Below are 16,393 nucleotides of genomic sequence, written 5' to 3'. Positions count from 1 at the left end.
ACTTACAGATATCATTACACTACTTTATATTCAAGGAAATAGGAGTTTCAAGGGGGTCACAAGATTAGCCCAGTGTCACAGATCTGGGAGTAAGTGGCAGAGCTGAGGCTTGGACCTCATTAGCTGTCGGTAGAACATTGCCATATGTTTAACCTTCTGTTTAACAATGCTGTCATTGAAACTCATGTAATGAAGTCTTGATAGAATGATTTTGTAGACTATATGCTTTAGGGTCAAAGACAAAGAATGTTTAAAAAGATAAAGTGTCATGGAGGATTTTCCTGAATCAAAATCAAGTGTATATTTTATTATGAAAGAAACTCCAGAGAGAGAGTAGTAACAGGTAAGACACACTTCAGGTTTCCATAAAGAAAGCCATTACCTAAAAATCACATAACACAACTATTTTCTATGTATTAATCAAGAATGACCACAAGAAGGGAAGTCCCTAGATAATTTTTATATAGGCAAACTCACATATGAGGATGGGATCAGATTAAAGAACAGTATATTTATGTAAAAATATTAGTACTTGGAATATTATTTAAATGGTTATTCAGTGTTTTATTTAAGGTATTCTTTTAATGTTTTTCAAATATTTAAAAAATGAAAGGAATACAAAATAGAAATGCTGCCATATACACTATCCAGGTCAAGGGCAAACACTTCCAGAGTTCCTATCTGTTGCAATTACTCACAGTGACGGTGCCAGTATCTGTTTTGCAGTCCTCTTCTAAAAAGTAAAAAATAAAAATCTCATTTAGAAAACCAGTTTGGAAATGTCTTTTAAAATTTTTTTTAAAAGTAGGCTCCACATTAACGTGGTGCTGAACTCATGACTCTCCGATCAAGAGGTGCACACTCTACCCACCAAGCCAGCTATTCGCCCCTGAAAATGTCTTGCATGTGAACTGAAACATAACAAATACCTACTTGTTTTTAACATGGTTTCTACGGGGTGTTTACGAGGTCTTCCTCTTTTCCTTTTAATAATTACTGGCTGATCTTCCTAAGGGGTAAAGGAAAAAAAACAAAAGAGCAATAAAAGATTTCAAAATGAGATTTAGTGTTTCCTCCTACGAGGGCTCAGATCCTAGCTGTCACTTAAACAATACATGACTCCACGCTTCATTTCTCAGTGTATTCCGTCAGCTGATAAACACTGAGAACCATATCCACACAGTAGTGAGGAATGATGAGAGATGAAGTAGAACTGAGTGCTCCATATCAGCTTTGACTTCTGCAATCGGTATGCATGTACATTGAAATGTGGATTTAGTCTTAGTCACTGGTGACCAAATGTTATCCCTTATGAAAAATAAAAGAGGCCACTGAACTTCTCATACAGAAGTGTGAGAAAACAAAAAAGAACTATTAAAAAAAAGTATATTAAGTGGAATTTAAGAAACAAAACTAATAAACATAGGGAAAGGGAAGGAAAAATGAAGTAAGTCGATAAAAACAGAGAGGGAGGCAAACCAGAATAGACTCTTAACTCTAGGAAACAAACTGAGGGTTGCTGGAGGGGACGTGGGTAGGGGGATGGGGTGACTGGGGATGGGCATTAAGGAGGGCATGGGACATGATGAGTGCTGGGTGTTATATGCAACTGAGGAATCACTAAATTCTACCTCTGAAACTAATAATACGGTATATGTTAACCTGAATTTAAACAGAATCTGAAAAAAAAAAAAAAAAGACGATTGTGTCAGACAGGCAAACTTTGGTAATGGTTATCCAGATGTGGTTGGGGTACAGGTTGTTTCCCTCAATTTCTGGGCTTGTTTCAGGCCGGTGGATTCCATCCCTCACTGGGCCTGTCTGCACATCCCCTGAGGCAGGGGTGGGGCAGGGCCAGAGACTGGTCTGCTTTTGCAGCCACCCAGGAATCCCCCACTTGGCACTGGGCACCTGCTGCGGACCTTCTGCACACACTGTTGTGCTGCTTCCGTTTAGTCCTGTCCAGACTCTAGGGCTCAGCAGCTCTGTTCTCTGACCTAAACATGTGCCTGGCTTGGCCATGTCCTGCTGCCAGGACAGGAACAGGACTTCAACACTGAGGTACAGCTCCTATGTGGTCCTTTTTTTTTTTTTTTTTTTTTTTTTAAGATTTTATTTATTCATTCATGAGATACAGAGAGAGAGAGAGAGGCAGAGACATAGGCAGAGGGAGAAGCAGGCTCCCTGCAGGGAGCCCAATGTGGGACTCAATCCTGGAACCCCGGGTCATGCCCTGAGCCAAAGACAGACGCTCAACTGCTTAGCCACCCAGGTGTCCCTGGTCCTATGTGGTCTTGACAGAAATAGGTCTAATATAAATGTTGGGATGAAATGAAAATGAATAGAACAAAATTAATCAAACTGACACTGATAAAATACACAGTATGAAATGGCTGTCCCACTGCACTAAAAAAAAATGAACTACTTCAAAAGCATTTGACAAAGACTTTGGGTAATAGCATTTAATGCATTTTATTTGTCATTAGTATTCAACTACCTGAACAGGAAGAACGCAAGACATGCCTTACCTCCTGAGACTTCATGTTGTCATCGTCATTCTGCTCCGTCTTTTCACTAGCAGCTTCGCCGCTGCTGTATTCGTCTGCAGAGACAGCAGAGCTCAGTTCAGGGCTGGGGACCACAGTCAGCCGCATTGGCATACCTGCCCAGGTGGCCTAAGCGGTCCCAGTCACACAGGCAGGAGTGCACACACACCATCTGCAGGGCCTACACCACGCAAGTTAACAAGCAGAAGTCTGGCTAACTGATAAGCACACTTTGGGTTGACTTAAGATCCCAATTCCAAATGATCTCCAAGCCCTGTGGGTATGAAGTATATTCTCCAGGGATAGCAAATGAGTCAGCTATGCTTTAGGCTGCAAAGCCTGATGAAAGGTTAGTCCTGTCTTAACAATTTATCTAAGTCCGTGTATTACTCACCTTTTTCATCCATGGCCCTTGAAGCAGTGTTGTTTGTCTTAGAACTTGTTTTAGAGAATTCTTCCAAATCTCCAGCGTTCTCCTCCTGTGGAGAAGTTGAATAAGACTTCTTAAGTTGAACAAGCTTAGCCCTGTCTCCACTTGTCCTCCCCAAAGTTTTGCTTTCTATTTCAAAAACAATTTTCTAGTGGTTTTTTTTTAACAAGTTTGTTGCAGAATTTTTAAAAAGCAACTATTCTGTGGCTAGTGAGGCATACAAAGAGATACAAATTCTGAAGGTAGGACAGCATGAGATAAAGCTTAACTATAAAGCAACAAAGGCATTATTTTTTCCCTGCAACATAGAAATCACTCTTTTCCTCCCTCAACCTAAATTTTGTCTTTGAGAGAAACTCCAGAGAAGGAACTGATAGGAATTTGCAACAGATTTCTTTTCTTTGTTGGGTGGTGAAGGAGGGGTTTGGGGGAAGGGATAAGGAAGAAAGTGACTAAAGGAATTTCGGGGGTATACAGCTGGGCTTATTTAGAGCAATAATCTCTCACCAGTTCAATCATTCACCCTTAGGTGAAAAAATTTTCAGCATGAAATACCAAAATGTACTGTAAAAGTAATATAGTATATTGAACACACACACACACACACACACACACACTAAAATATAAAATTCGAATTCTATCTTAACACTGAAAACATTATCTATCTAGAGGTGATTTTTTTAGTGAAAATTGCTGGTATATTTTACTTAAATTTAGCATTAAATAACTTACATGAAATTGAAGGGGAACTAAAAAGAGACCCCCTTCAATCTGCCTCTCTCCAAATTTAGGAGTATTGTCTCAGGATTCTTGTTCTAGATAAGGCAGGGGGAAGGATGGGGTTAAAATCCGGTTTCTTTCCTTCACCACAACCAATTGAAATTCATGACGATACATGACTCCCTCCTTGGTTGTTAAAATTCTTCTACTACTTTTTATTTAGCTCATCAGTCACTGGCAGAAAACAGAGACTTTGAACTGGTTTTACTAAGCTAGAATTCAACTGTATATATTTTTATAAGCTGACTTAATTAAATACTTTGGAAACATGGTGGAAAAAAATAAATTAGGGAAAGAGTGAAGAAGGAGATAGAGCTAGTTTGGAATACACAATGAGCAGCACCAAGTCTCAAAAATGGAAGCATGCCCAAGAGGTATCTACCAGGAAATGCAAAAATCTGGGACTATAGAGTAGGGGCAGAAATAAAACTTTGTGAGCCACCTTCCTGAGTCATTAGATGAAAATAAGATCATATGAAAAAAAGGCAAAGAGGGAGGCCAATCTTTGGACTACTTATATTTTAGGCACAGAAAGTAGAGAGAAGGCAGGGTATTAAAATTTTAAAATAATATGTGTCACCGTATTTTGATGTTTTGGTGCAAACATATCTGTGGTAAAGCATACAACACTCGGGAAGAAAACATCTAGAAGCCTTAAGTCAATGACATCACTGAACAGAAACCTGAGCAAGTTTCTGTATAAACTATGATATTAACACTATTCTTATGGTTTAAAATTATAAAGTATAATATTTGTTTCTTTTGCAGGATGCTAAAAAATATACCTTTTATAATAGAGAAATATAAAGTAAAAAGGATACTAGAATGAAAAAGAATAATAATAAGTGTTCAGTGATGCAATTAGGTTACCCCCAAAACTTAAATTAATACGTGGAAAAAAAAATACCTTTGTATCTTGTGGTTCAGTTTCAGAACATTGCCTCTGTGCTGTTTCTATTTTGGAATCTAGGACATCTGGATTATCATCTGTAAATCAGTTTGGACAGAATCACAAAGGAATAAAAGCTAAATGAAAAATGAAATGCACAGTTCTATTTTAAGACAGTTTAAGACTTCTTTTTTAGTCTTGTGATACAGTGAAGCCAAAAGTTATTCTAAATGTATTTAATGTCATGTGATTTGAGCACTGAACACTTGACTGTGGCCTTGGCAAAACCAAAAAAGTAAAAAATAAAATATAAAAAAATAAAAAAGCCACAAATGCTCAGCTGACACCAATTAAACAGCAGATTCTATGGAAAGGGCTTAGGGCCTATAAGAGATCCCAGAGATACTTTTAACTTCCTGCATGAGTTATCACCTAGGAGGTATGGCTTAGTGACTGAGACCAAGGGGTTATGAATCAGATTTACTTGGTGAGAATAAAGTCACAACCTCGCCAAATCTTAATTTCTTTACTTTTAAAATGGTGATAATGCCTAACTCACAGAGTCATTATGAATGTGGATAAAATAACATGAATAGTACCTAAAATATGAACTCAAGAATTAAATAATAATTACATGCTTCTAAGCAAAAAAGGAAAGCATTTTTTCCATTCTTTCTCACATATAACTTTTTATTGCAGTTGTACTTTGTGTCAGGTATCAAAATATAAGTCTGTACCATCCAATATGGTAGCCATTAGCTACATGTGGCTGTTGAAATTTATATTAAAATTGAATGCAACTGGGCAGCTTGGTGACTCAGCTGTTTAGTGCTGCCTTCAGCCCAGGGCCTAATCCTGGAGACCCAGCATCGAGTCCTGCATCGGGCTCCCTGCATGGAGCCTGCTCCTCCCTCTGCCTATGTCTCTGCCTCTCTCTCTCTCTCTGTGTGTGTCTCTCATGAATAAATAAATAAAATCTTAAAAAAGAAATTGAATGCAATTATAAATCCAGTCTTTCATTCACATTGACATTTAACTGCCCAAGAGTCACATGTGGCTATTGGCTACTGTACTAGACAAAACAAATATAGAACATTTTCATCATTGTGGCAAGTTATATTGGATGGCACTGTTATCGACCATAGGAAAACCAACAGTACGAAGCACAGAATGGCTATTACATGAACCTTTACGATGTGATTCACTAGCTCTGTGGGGCATGGGATGATATAAAATGAAGAACTTGGTGGATCTGTCTGGGTCCCAGGCACAGTGTCAGAGGGAGCCTAGGTTTGTGTGAATTCCAGGGGTTGAATCTTCTGTAATAACAATGTAGTTTCTAAATCAAGTTCAGAAAAGACCCTGGAGGTGGCAAGCCAGTTTGGATACAAACTGGACTCAAGAGTTATAAAAGTGAGCAATTACTACTCTCAAAAATTTTCTGTGATACTGGCACAGTATCTTGGATGTAAAAATAATACAATCTTCAAAGATGTCTGAAAAAGGAACATATATATTCTAAATACCCAGTTCATCTTCTGAGGAGGGATAATGCTTCTTTCTTTTTCTTTTAGGCATCTGCCTTTCTTCCTCTTCAACCTGGAATAAAGAATGAGTATATATATTACAGTCAGTAGAATTTGGAACAAAAATCAACTGAAATGACAACACATTAGCTTCCAGTTTTTGAAATAAATTTTTAAAAAATCTAGAATAACACTTTAGGCATCCATTTGGATGAGACTTATTTGTAAGCTTGAGTCTTTATTTTTTGGATTTGAATGTAAATCCACACAAAACATGCAAATCTGCTTCTGGTTAGACATTGTATTCCAACAATTCTACAATGTTTTAAAAAAATATTTCTCCTTTTACCATCTCTGAAGTCAAGCTATGTCTTAGAATCAATGACATGTCCTAAATTAATTGAATTAGTGTTCTTCTCTTTCAGTGGCCCAGCAAAGAGCCAAGGAAAGGCAGTTTAAGAAGTATCATTTACCCTTCCTGACTCTGACTGTACAACATGGACACATCCCAATAATTACCCACACAAGAGTATAAACAGATAAAAGTGATCTGGAGATCCATTTAATTTTTAATACATACAAAGATGAAAACCCTTTCTTTGTGTATCACTCAAAGCACGATGAACAAAACATGAAATATTTGTGTTTCTTATGAAAACCCACCTCTTTAGGATTTGCTTCAACACTGTAATCTCTTAAGGCTTCTGTGTTGTCTTTTCTGCTGTTGGATATCTCTAATAAATACAAAAAAGAAAAAAGTTATTTATTTATTTCAATACTTATTTGAAGGGTCTGCATGGCAGCAGGAAGGACACTTTATAAATCAGACAGTGTCCTCACAGCAACTATCAGGTAAACTCCATGATTTCCATTTGCAGAATGTAAGTAAATGGGTCGTGGAAGGATGAGGGCTGCTGGACTCTACACATTGACTTCAGAGCCAGTTTTCCTCCAGCTCATGGGGCAACACAGTGGGAAGATGTGTCCAAGGAAAACAAGTAGGTATTATTTCATACCCATCAGATTAGCAAGCATATACCAGTCTGGTAATATCAAACACAGGAGAAGGCATGGAGTTACAATTGGTACACCACATGGGGACAGTTTGGCACATTCGGTAAAGCTGAGGAGGTGCCAGCCAACCCAGCAATTCCATACCTAAGTTTCAGGTATATCACGATGCACTGGGAGACAGGTACAAGATCATGCACCACAGAACTCTTTGGGAAAAGTTGCAAAAAACCCAAATGTCCACCAACAAAAGCCAAAAAGAATCATGGTGGTATATTCACACAATTCACACAATACTAAACAGTAACTGAAATAAAGTAACTAGGAACTCTGGGAAACTAATAAAGGGTAGCAGAAGGGGAGGCGGGCAGGGGGATGGAGTAACTGGGTGACGGGCACTGAGGAGGGCACTTGATGGGATGAGCACTGGGAGTTATATGTTGGCAAATCAAACTTCAATAAAAAAAAAAGGAAAGAAAAGAAAGTAACTATGGTCATACACATCAATATGACAAAATTTCAGAGCATAACTCTGAATGAAAAAATAAGGTAGAGATACTTTTGCTAATGTGATACCCTTTCCTTAAACATGCAACATCAGGCTACATATTTTTATAGAAATATATATAGCAATTGCAGAATAGTGGCTCCCTTTGGAGTAGAAGAGAGATTAAGACTGAGGAGGCATATGTGATTTCAACTCTATCTGTAACATTTTTCTTAAAAAGCAAATCTACTAAATTTTTAAAGATATGACAAAAACTAGGTGATGAATACGTGTTTATAATTACTACTGCTTTACTTTGGCTTGAAATATGGGATAATATATTATTATAAAAAGACCTCTTTCCCCACTCTTGGCATAAGGTAACAATGTAGGAATCAACAGCATTCTATGTTCTGTTTGAGAGAATTATCCCTCTGGAGATGGTGGCCTCCACAGGTTTCAGGGAATGAAGCCTGACCCCCAGAAGAAGAGCCACACAAACGTGACACCCCTTGATCTACCGAACTAAGACTGCCTGTCAGAAGTAAACACAAGTATTTAGAGGAGAACTTCTAAAGCACAAATCTCAGGCAACTATACATTTTGTATTCAATTGGATTAAGTCCACTGTGAGGTTACTGGCAAAGTTCTAGTAGCTATTTTATGACAAAGCCCCACTTATAAGCTACAGGGCCTGGAATAAGGCACTGGACCTCTCTCCAACCCTTGGTTTCCCCAGCTAGAGAAGTAATGCTGTTAATACCCACCAAATGATATGAATTAGTAAGAGAAAATTTGTGAAGTAATTAGCACAAGATCTGGCATATAGAAGGCACTCAACAAATGGGAGATATAATTCATATCAACATTAATACCATGAAATTCATTAACTTACCTTCTTTGTTGGAAGATTTGCTATGAATTTCTTCATTTGCTCTTGAGCCTGAATTTTTTACCTAAATATACCAGAGAAAAGGTTATTTATGGATATTCTCACCAAAGACCTAAAGGCAGAAAAAACAAATAAGGAGGAGAACTGATATAACCTGTTTGTTGGAATGTAGAAATGGACTGGAATACATGCTTTTTAAAATTTCACCCAAAGCTCAAGAGCACAGAACATCTTCCTTTTGAAGAAGTTTTGGTTTAGCAAATTATCATCCTGTGTTTTATTCTCCTCGTATTTAAAAGGGTTATGGCAAAAGTATAAGAACTAAAAATAATTTTTTTTTCTGAATTCTATGGATTCTCTTCCCACCCAATGATCCCTCATGATTTTTTTTTCTTTACTTAAAAATGCTAAAGGATCCTCTGTCATCATCATCTGTCTTCGGCAAATCTTGTCAATTGTACTTTTATTTTAACTGAGGGAAGCACCTTAGAATACCCTACAACATTCTAAATCCTAGCTACAGAATTTTATGCATATTTGGGAAGGCTAGTGATACTCTCAGAATGGGGAAAGTTAGATGCTAGGGGCCCTCTGGGAAATAAAGTACGGTGGAACACTGGCTCTACGTTTGGAATCCTTTTAGAGGGTAAATCTGAATGAAACCAAGAGTGCTTTGCTCTTTCTTCTTACTCAGCTGACTGCGTAGGAGTTTCTAGCTATAAAACAGGATATTTCAAAGAGGTGAGGATAGCCCTCTGATGTCTGGCAGTGCATAGAGCACCCAGGAGTTCTCTCAGGGCACTGGAAATAATGTCTCTTTGCAGTTTGCAAGCATTTTACAAAATGTTCTCTCCTGGTAAGATATCAGGTTCTCTGTGCATTAAGAAAGACATAAAATTTCTTTCAAGCACAAGAGATTAGGATAGCCACAGCTGGGAAAGAATATGTATCCCTGGCAATTACAGTTTAGTATCTTCAGAAAAGCTTTCCAGAGACACTAAATGAACTTTAGTTTTCAAAATAAAATGTTTTGTTTATAGTACCAGGATTATTTCAGGAGTTGCAAAACAATTATAAAATTCATTACAATAATGAAAAGTAGAAAGTTCACAATTCATTGAAGGATTTCATTAGTAAATCCCAGGTGAGTTTCCTAGTCTGAGGTATGTGGGCCTTCTGTTTCCTTCAATGTTTTAAGACATTGGCCTAAGGAGCCAGTAGAATGCAGTGCTGTTGAATTCAGAGTGACTCTTTTTCTCTGGGGGAAGACAACTAAATTCTATGACACCAGTGGATATAGTGAAAAGTTGGCCTGAACATCTCAGTTGTTATGTTGCACTCCAGGGGAGAGCACACCACAAATAGCCTCCTATCTCCTAAAGGATGCACAGACAACCCAACCCCTCTGCTAGATGCCCACTTTCCATTCACTCTCAAAATACCAAGGCCCACAATAAACCCCAAAGCATTACAGTGACTTACATTAAGTGATTCATTCCCCAAGAAAGGCTCCCTCTGTAGCTCAGCTGTTCAAAAATAAAAATGAGAAATTAAGGAAACTGGATAGTTTCTGAACCATAGAGAAACAAATTTAGAATTTTTTATGGTAAACCAGGACTATGTCGCTAACTGGTCCACCTGCCTTGTGAACTATAAAATTCTGACCTATTATTTTCTATAATCTGTGCCTGCCATTATGCCAGAATAACAACAGAAATGAATGTTGCCTGCATTTTTATAATGATGGCAGTGGTCCATTAAATCCCTGCACCTATGTTGGTAATGTGAAGCTCAGAAGAAAGGTAGACCTTTGCTGTAACTGTTCAGCTGCAAAGTGACACTAGTTCATCTAAAAATAATGCCATCAAGTGAAAAGTTAGATTCTATCCCTTCAAACAGCAATGGTCTATTTATATTCTCTGGAAACTTGAAGTACAAGGTCTACTGTTTCTACTCAACAGTGACAGAACGCACATTTTTTCTTTTAAACAACTTCCTTTTACGTAAGTAGATCTCTTATTGAATCGTACCTAAACACAGTGAAGTCATCTGGAATATACTGCGGGAACAAAGGACTTCAGAATCCAGAAATGTTATCTTCTTGACAATTAACAAAGGGGATGTTAATTATTTGTACTTTTTTTCTTTGTAGAGATTTTATTTATTTGAGAAAGAGAAAGCATGAGCTGGGGGAGGGGTAGAAGGAGAAGCAGACTCTCCACTGAACGGCAAGCTTGACTTGGGACTCCTGGGATCACGACCTGAGCTGAAGGCAGACACTTAACTGACTGGGCCACCTAGGCGCCCAATTATTTGTACTTTAACACATATAAACAAGTTTTAACTAAACCATCGAAGTTTTGGATATATTAGTCATCATTAACGTTTTAATATGTCTGCATGAATGGCTTCTCAGGCCTTGGGGTGGTCCTCCAGGACTGCTTGATACTTCTGTTTATAAGGCTCTTGAGATCACATGCTTTGAAGGTCACCTCTTCAGATGGTCCTGCCTTAGAAAAGTGCCTGCCCTGATCACTCCAGATAGTCCTAGGTGAGGGTTTATATACGCTACTCCTTACACACTGCCCTTCCCTTTGCCTTCTCTACCTAATGCACACTTACTCATCCTTTGATATTTGGCTCCAACTTAGGAGGAGTGATGAGTACTTATGAAAATTCAAAACTTACATATTCTTTGACCCTTCAATTCTCTTTCAAGGAAATACTTGGGGAAACACATAACACATATCAAAGTTCACTGCAGCTTTATTTATAATAGTATATACTATAAAAACTGGAGACCACTAAAGATCTAACAAATGGGAAAACACATTACAAATTACTTTCAGCTGTTAAATTAAGTCAATCTGTATACATTAACACTGAGTTAAAAAAAAAGAAATTAACAGGGAGAGAGATTGGTTCAGCTTAAACCCAGGCCCTCCTCAAGGCCTTCCCCAGCAAAGCTGACCCCACCAGACATGGATGTATCTTTTTTTTTTTAAGATTGTATTTATTTATTCATGAGAGACATAGATAGATAGATAGATAGATAAAGAGAGAGAGAGGGGCAGAGACACAGGCAGAGGGAGAAGCAGGCTCCCTGCAGGGAGCCCGACGTGGGACTCGATCCCAGGTCTCCAGGATCACGCCCCTGGCCGAAGGCAGCGCTAAACCGCTAGGCTACCCGGCTGCCCTGGATGTATCTTTATTACAGAGAGAAACTCTGTAATAGAGTTTGCTTCTGCAAACTCCCTGAACGCTGACAGGATGTGCATTCTTTACCTCAATTTCCTTAGCACTCACAAGTACCTTGCTTACCAATCTTTATTGGGGGAATAATTTAAAGAACCAAGTCATCACATAGTAAACATAGAATTTCTTTCCTAGCACCCTGCCCAAGAGCTTAGAATGTGGCCTGGGGCACAATGTGTTTCCAGGGACATCAACTCTACTCTCACCCCAAGAATAAAGCATTTGATTTACTTTAAATCAATCAGCAAATTACATTCATCTGATTACAGTAATTAGTTTAGGGTGGACAAAGGTACCTAAGCTGAATCAGAGTAAGTCTCAGGATTTCAGCCAGGAATGACAGGACAAAGGTATTTCTCTAGAGGCTTACAAAGGAGAAAGCAATTACCTCTGCTGGGGACTGAGGGAAAGGGGAGAAACCGGGTCTTTGCAAGATGGTTTTTTGGGGATATCATCATGTTCTCGGATGATGCTCTGCCTGAACTTTGCAATTTTGTGAATACTATGGACTGGATGTTTGAGACCCCCCCTCAAATCCATATATTGAAACCCAAAAGGGACACCTGGGTGGCTCAGTGGTTGACTACCTGCCTTTTGCTAAAGTCCTGATCCTGGGGTCCAGGATTGAGTCCTACATCAGGCTCCTTGTGGGGAGCCTGCTTCACCCTCTTCCTGTGTCTCTGCTTCTCTCTCTCTCTCATGAATAAATAAATAAAATATTAAAAAAAAAAAGAAAAAAAAAGAAACCCTAAATCCCCAATCTGATAGTATTTAGAGGTGGGGCCCTTAAGAGGTTTAAATGTTATGAGGGTGGAACATTGCGCTGGGATTAGTGTCCTTATGGAAATAAGAAAGAGAGATTTCTTTCTCTGCATTCATACATGCAAAAACATAACCAAAAAGATAGAGTCCTTACCAAGAACCCACCCATGCTGGCACCCTGAACTTGGATCTCCAGCCTCCAGCGGGGTCAATTTGGTGCTTAAGCACTCAGTCTTTGGAATTCTGTTCTAACAGCCTGAACTGCCTAAAACAGTGAACTAATACATTTTCTATAAACATTTGTAGAGTTTTCTGCAACTTGCAACTAAAATCACCCTGACTGCTCTATGAGGCTTACATGGACATTTCAGCATTGAGGGGAGTAAAAAAAGAACTGGCATAAATTTGGTCACATGCTCTAAAGTTCCTATTGCTCTTTTCCCTAGTTAATGTGCAGATCAGAAGAGATGATACAATAATGACTAGAATACAGACCAGAAATAATTGTCCATTGTCACAATTCTCATATTTCCCTAACCTAGTGGTTCTCAAAGTGTGGTCCAAAGACCCCTGGGACTCCTGAAATCTTCCATCAAGGGAGATTGCAATTTTCCAGAGGCAATGTGATGTTCCTGAATGATCTGAAAAGGCTATTAAAATCCAACCATGTAAGCGTGATGCTGAATTTTCTTCATATACTTCAACCAAGATAACAACATGCTAACTACAGAAACAGCCATGAGTACCAGCTGCTTTCTATTAAACTAGACTTAAAGAGATTTGTAAAAATGCAAAACAATGTCAATTTTCTTACTACATTTTGTCATTGGGGAAAATTTGTTATTTTTCATGAAAAAATTATTTATGTTAACCTACAGTGAACAATGAATTCAGTTATATTGAATGAATACATACCTTACAACCCTCTCAGTTTCACTTTCTTATTTAGTAAATGTCAACAGGTAAAATCCACATAACAAAAGTTCTCCATAAAGACTCCTAACTCTGGGAAATGAACTAGGGGTGGTGGAAGGGGAGGAGGGCGGGGGGGGGGGGGGGTGAATGGGTGATGGGCACTGAGGGAGGCACTTGACGGGATGAGCACTGGGTGTTATTCTGTATGTTGGTAAATTGAACACCAATAAAAAATAAATTTATTATTAAAAAAAAAAACAAAACAAAAAACCAAAAGTTCTCTGGGATCCTCAATTTTTACTTTTTTTTTTTTTTTTTTTAAGATTTTATTTATTTATTCATGAGAGACACAGAAAGAGAGGCAGAGACATAGGCAGAGGGAAAAGCAGGCTCCATGCAGGGAGCCTGATTGGGACTCGATTCTGGAACTCTAGGATCATGCCCTGAGCTAAAGGCAGATGCTTATCTGCTGAGCCATCCAAGCATCCCTGGGATCCTCAAAAAAGAGTGTAAAGTGGTTCTGAGACCAAAGTGTTTGGGAGCTGCTGCCTTAATCCTTCCTGATCCTGAGGCTCTCTCCTACAAAACACGAAGTGGATCCTGAAGATAGTGCACAGAGACTGGCAGCCATGTCAGCGATCACTGGGGCCCAGCCAGAGTGCTAGGGCCAGCAGGCAGAGGTCTGAGGGTGCATGGGCTGCAGGCTAGCTTTTGGAAAGGAGATGCGACAGCACCTGAAAGGGCAGGAAGGCACATGGAGATACATTTTGGGGAAAGAGCAAGAGTTTGCTCCAAAGTAGCTTGCTTTCTTTGTCATACGTATCTGGAGATAAGAGATTGAAACAATTATCTTACATAAAATTGACAACTGATGAGAAAAAGTGTATGCTGAGAATGAAACAGAATTCTCTCCAACCTATTTTAAAAGTGAGAGGGAAATTCATATAGCCTGTCAGTGTTTTGTTATGAATCAGCTATTGATTTTATTTTTTTTAAAGATATACTTATTAAAAAAAATAATAAAAAAATAAAGATTTACTTATTTATTTGAGATCAAGCAAGAGTGAGCATGGGTGGGGGGCGGGGAGAGAAGCAGACTCCCTACTGAGTAGGGAACCCGATGTGGGGCTCGATCCCAAGATCATGACCTGAGTCGAAAGCAGACATTTAACCAACTGAGCCACCCAGGTGCCCCTCAGCTATTGATTTTAAGCTGTAACCAAAGGTAAAACCACAGGCTGAGAAAACAATGTGAACAACCATTGAAAGGAGCTTACCTACTCCACTTGGCTTTCTCCCACATGGACTTTCTGGTGCTGCTAGAATTTCAGGTCTTTTCTCTTCCTCTGATGATACAGATGTCTAAAAAGTCCAAAGCACCATAAAAGATTAAGTTAACTGAGGTTTTTACAACAAGAAGGCAAGACTAACCTCAACTTAATTAAAACATCTAGCATCTTGTAACAACATGAAAGACTACTTTCAAGTCTGTGCAAAATTGAAAATGAGTACCTGCCAACCTTCAAAAACAAACAAAAAAAACCCAAATCAATCTAATCTCATAGTTCACTCATCAATGGTTTTCCCACTGCTTTAAAAGTAAATCTCCAACTTAGTATGAGACTCCTGCTGATCACATTCCCTCCCTAGTTAGGTCTGCATTTCTCCACAGCACATCTTGCATCACTGCAGTGCCCATAGCTCACAATGGACCCTCCTGTTTCATGTGCAGAACACATTTTTTGCTTGCATGGCTCTTTTGTTTCTTTCTCCTCTGGTAAACTTCTACTTTACATGTAAAACCCCACTCAAATGTCCTTGCAAGCCCTCCCATCTGTGTACCCATTGTTCCTGCTGGTAAGTTGAGTCTCCTCTGCACTGTACATAGACCTCATGTTTACTGCTACCTTGTCTCTCATATATTTAGAAGGTGCCATGAAATCAGGCTGCAAATGGGATATAGAGATTCAAATTATATTTTGGAAATGGAACATGTTAAGAACTGGCAATGGATTAAATGTGGGGAGACAGGAAGAGACTGAGGGTGACTTCTGGTGTTTGGTTTGAGTAAATGGAACTATGACAGCACTATTTACTGAAATTATTGAGGTTCTTAGCTTCCCAGCCACAGGATATGATAACAACAATGTGTAAGTGTCTTAAGTGCAATGGGAACAGGAGCCGTGCAATGCTTAAGGATACACATGTCTGAGTGCAGTACATGGTATTCACACCATCTATGGCTCAGTGTAACTGAACCATCAGCCATACCTCAGTTTTCAAGGTGCCTTTCAGTGCCTGTCCTCCCAAAACATTCAATGGAGACTCTTCAACACCTAATGAAATTCAGACCATTAAACCAATTTAAGAATTAGCTTACAAAATACATGCTGAATCAAAAGGTAACAGAATATTATTTAGCATGCCCTGACCTCTTCCCCTGTTGTTTTATTTTGCTGTCAGTAGGTAACAATAAAAGGAATACTGATGAAAAATCTTGGATGAAACACAAGGGTCATTTGCTCATTTTGCAGGGTGTGTGTGTGAAATTGTTTCTTACTATTAAGATAGCTGCCCAGAAAGAATAACAAAAGATTATTTCTGGAGACATATTTCCAAATATTTTTCTACATGTTCTGCATCAAGTTTGGCCCTAAAAGAAAATATTCTGGGCTGCTGAGATATATTCTCAACAAAGATAATGTTTATAAACAGACTCACTTTGCTTGCTTCACCCTGACACAGCAAAGTTGATCAAGTTAGGAAGCTACGAGGCAGACAAAATAAAATGGCATTTTCCCTGGTGGAGACTCAATCTTATCCCTGCTGCAGTCCTTTCTCTCTCCCTTGTCTGTGACCATGGCTTCCAGTTCTTTCACCCGCCCATGCAGAAGCCTCCA

The 16,393-nt window shown here is 38.8% G+C and overlaps 1 protein-coding gene across 2 annotated transcripts in view; it reads right to left on the bottom strand.

Annotated features, from left to right (window-relative positions):
- Window positions 1-16,393, bottom strand: part of BOD1L1 (biorientation of chromosomes in cell division 1 like 1) — a 54,766-nt gene that overhangs the window by 11,004 nt on the left and 27,369 nt on the right. For both annotated transcript variants that reach the window (XM_077877995.1, XM_077878001.1), the window contains exons 11-21: window positions 15,765-15,829; window positions 14,771-14,855; window positions 10,044-10,087; window positions 8,565-8,625; window positions 6,835-6,905; window positions 6,172-6,244; window positions 4,664-4,743; window positions 2,941-3,025; window positions 2,529-2,602; window positions 934-1,009; window positions 699-733 (exon numbers count right to left, since the gene is read on the bottom strand). In XM_077877995.1, coding sequence (XP_077734121.1) covers window positions 699-733; window positions 934-1,009; window positions 2,529-2,602; window positions 2,941-3,025; window positions 4,664-4,743; window positions 6,172-6,244; window positions 6,835-6,905; window positions 8,565-8,625; window positions 10,044-10,087; window positions 14,771-14,855; window positions 15,765-15,829 — 749 coding nt within the window. The remainder of the gene's footprint in view (window positions 1-698; window positions 734-933; window positions 1,010-2,528; window positions 2,603-2,940; window positions 3,026-4,663; window positions 4,744-6,171; window positions 6,245-6,834; window positions 6,906-8,564; window positions 8,626-10,043; window positions 10,088-14,770; window positions 14,856-15,764; window positions 15,830-16,393) is intronic.

This window comes from Canis aureus, chromosome 2 (genome assembly GCF_053574225.1).
Source record: "Canis aureus isolate CA01 chromosome 2, VMU_Caureus_v.1.0, whole genome shotgun sequence".
Taxonomy (NCBI): Eukaryota; Metazoa; Chordata; class Mammalia; order Carnivora; family Canidae; genus Canis; species Canis aureus.
This window is presented reverse-complemented; position numbering and strand designations above follow the sequence as displayed.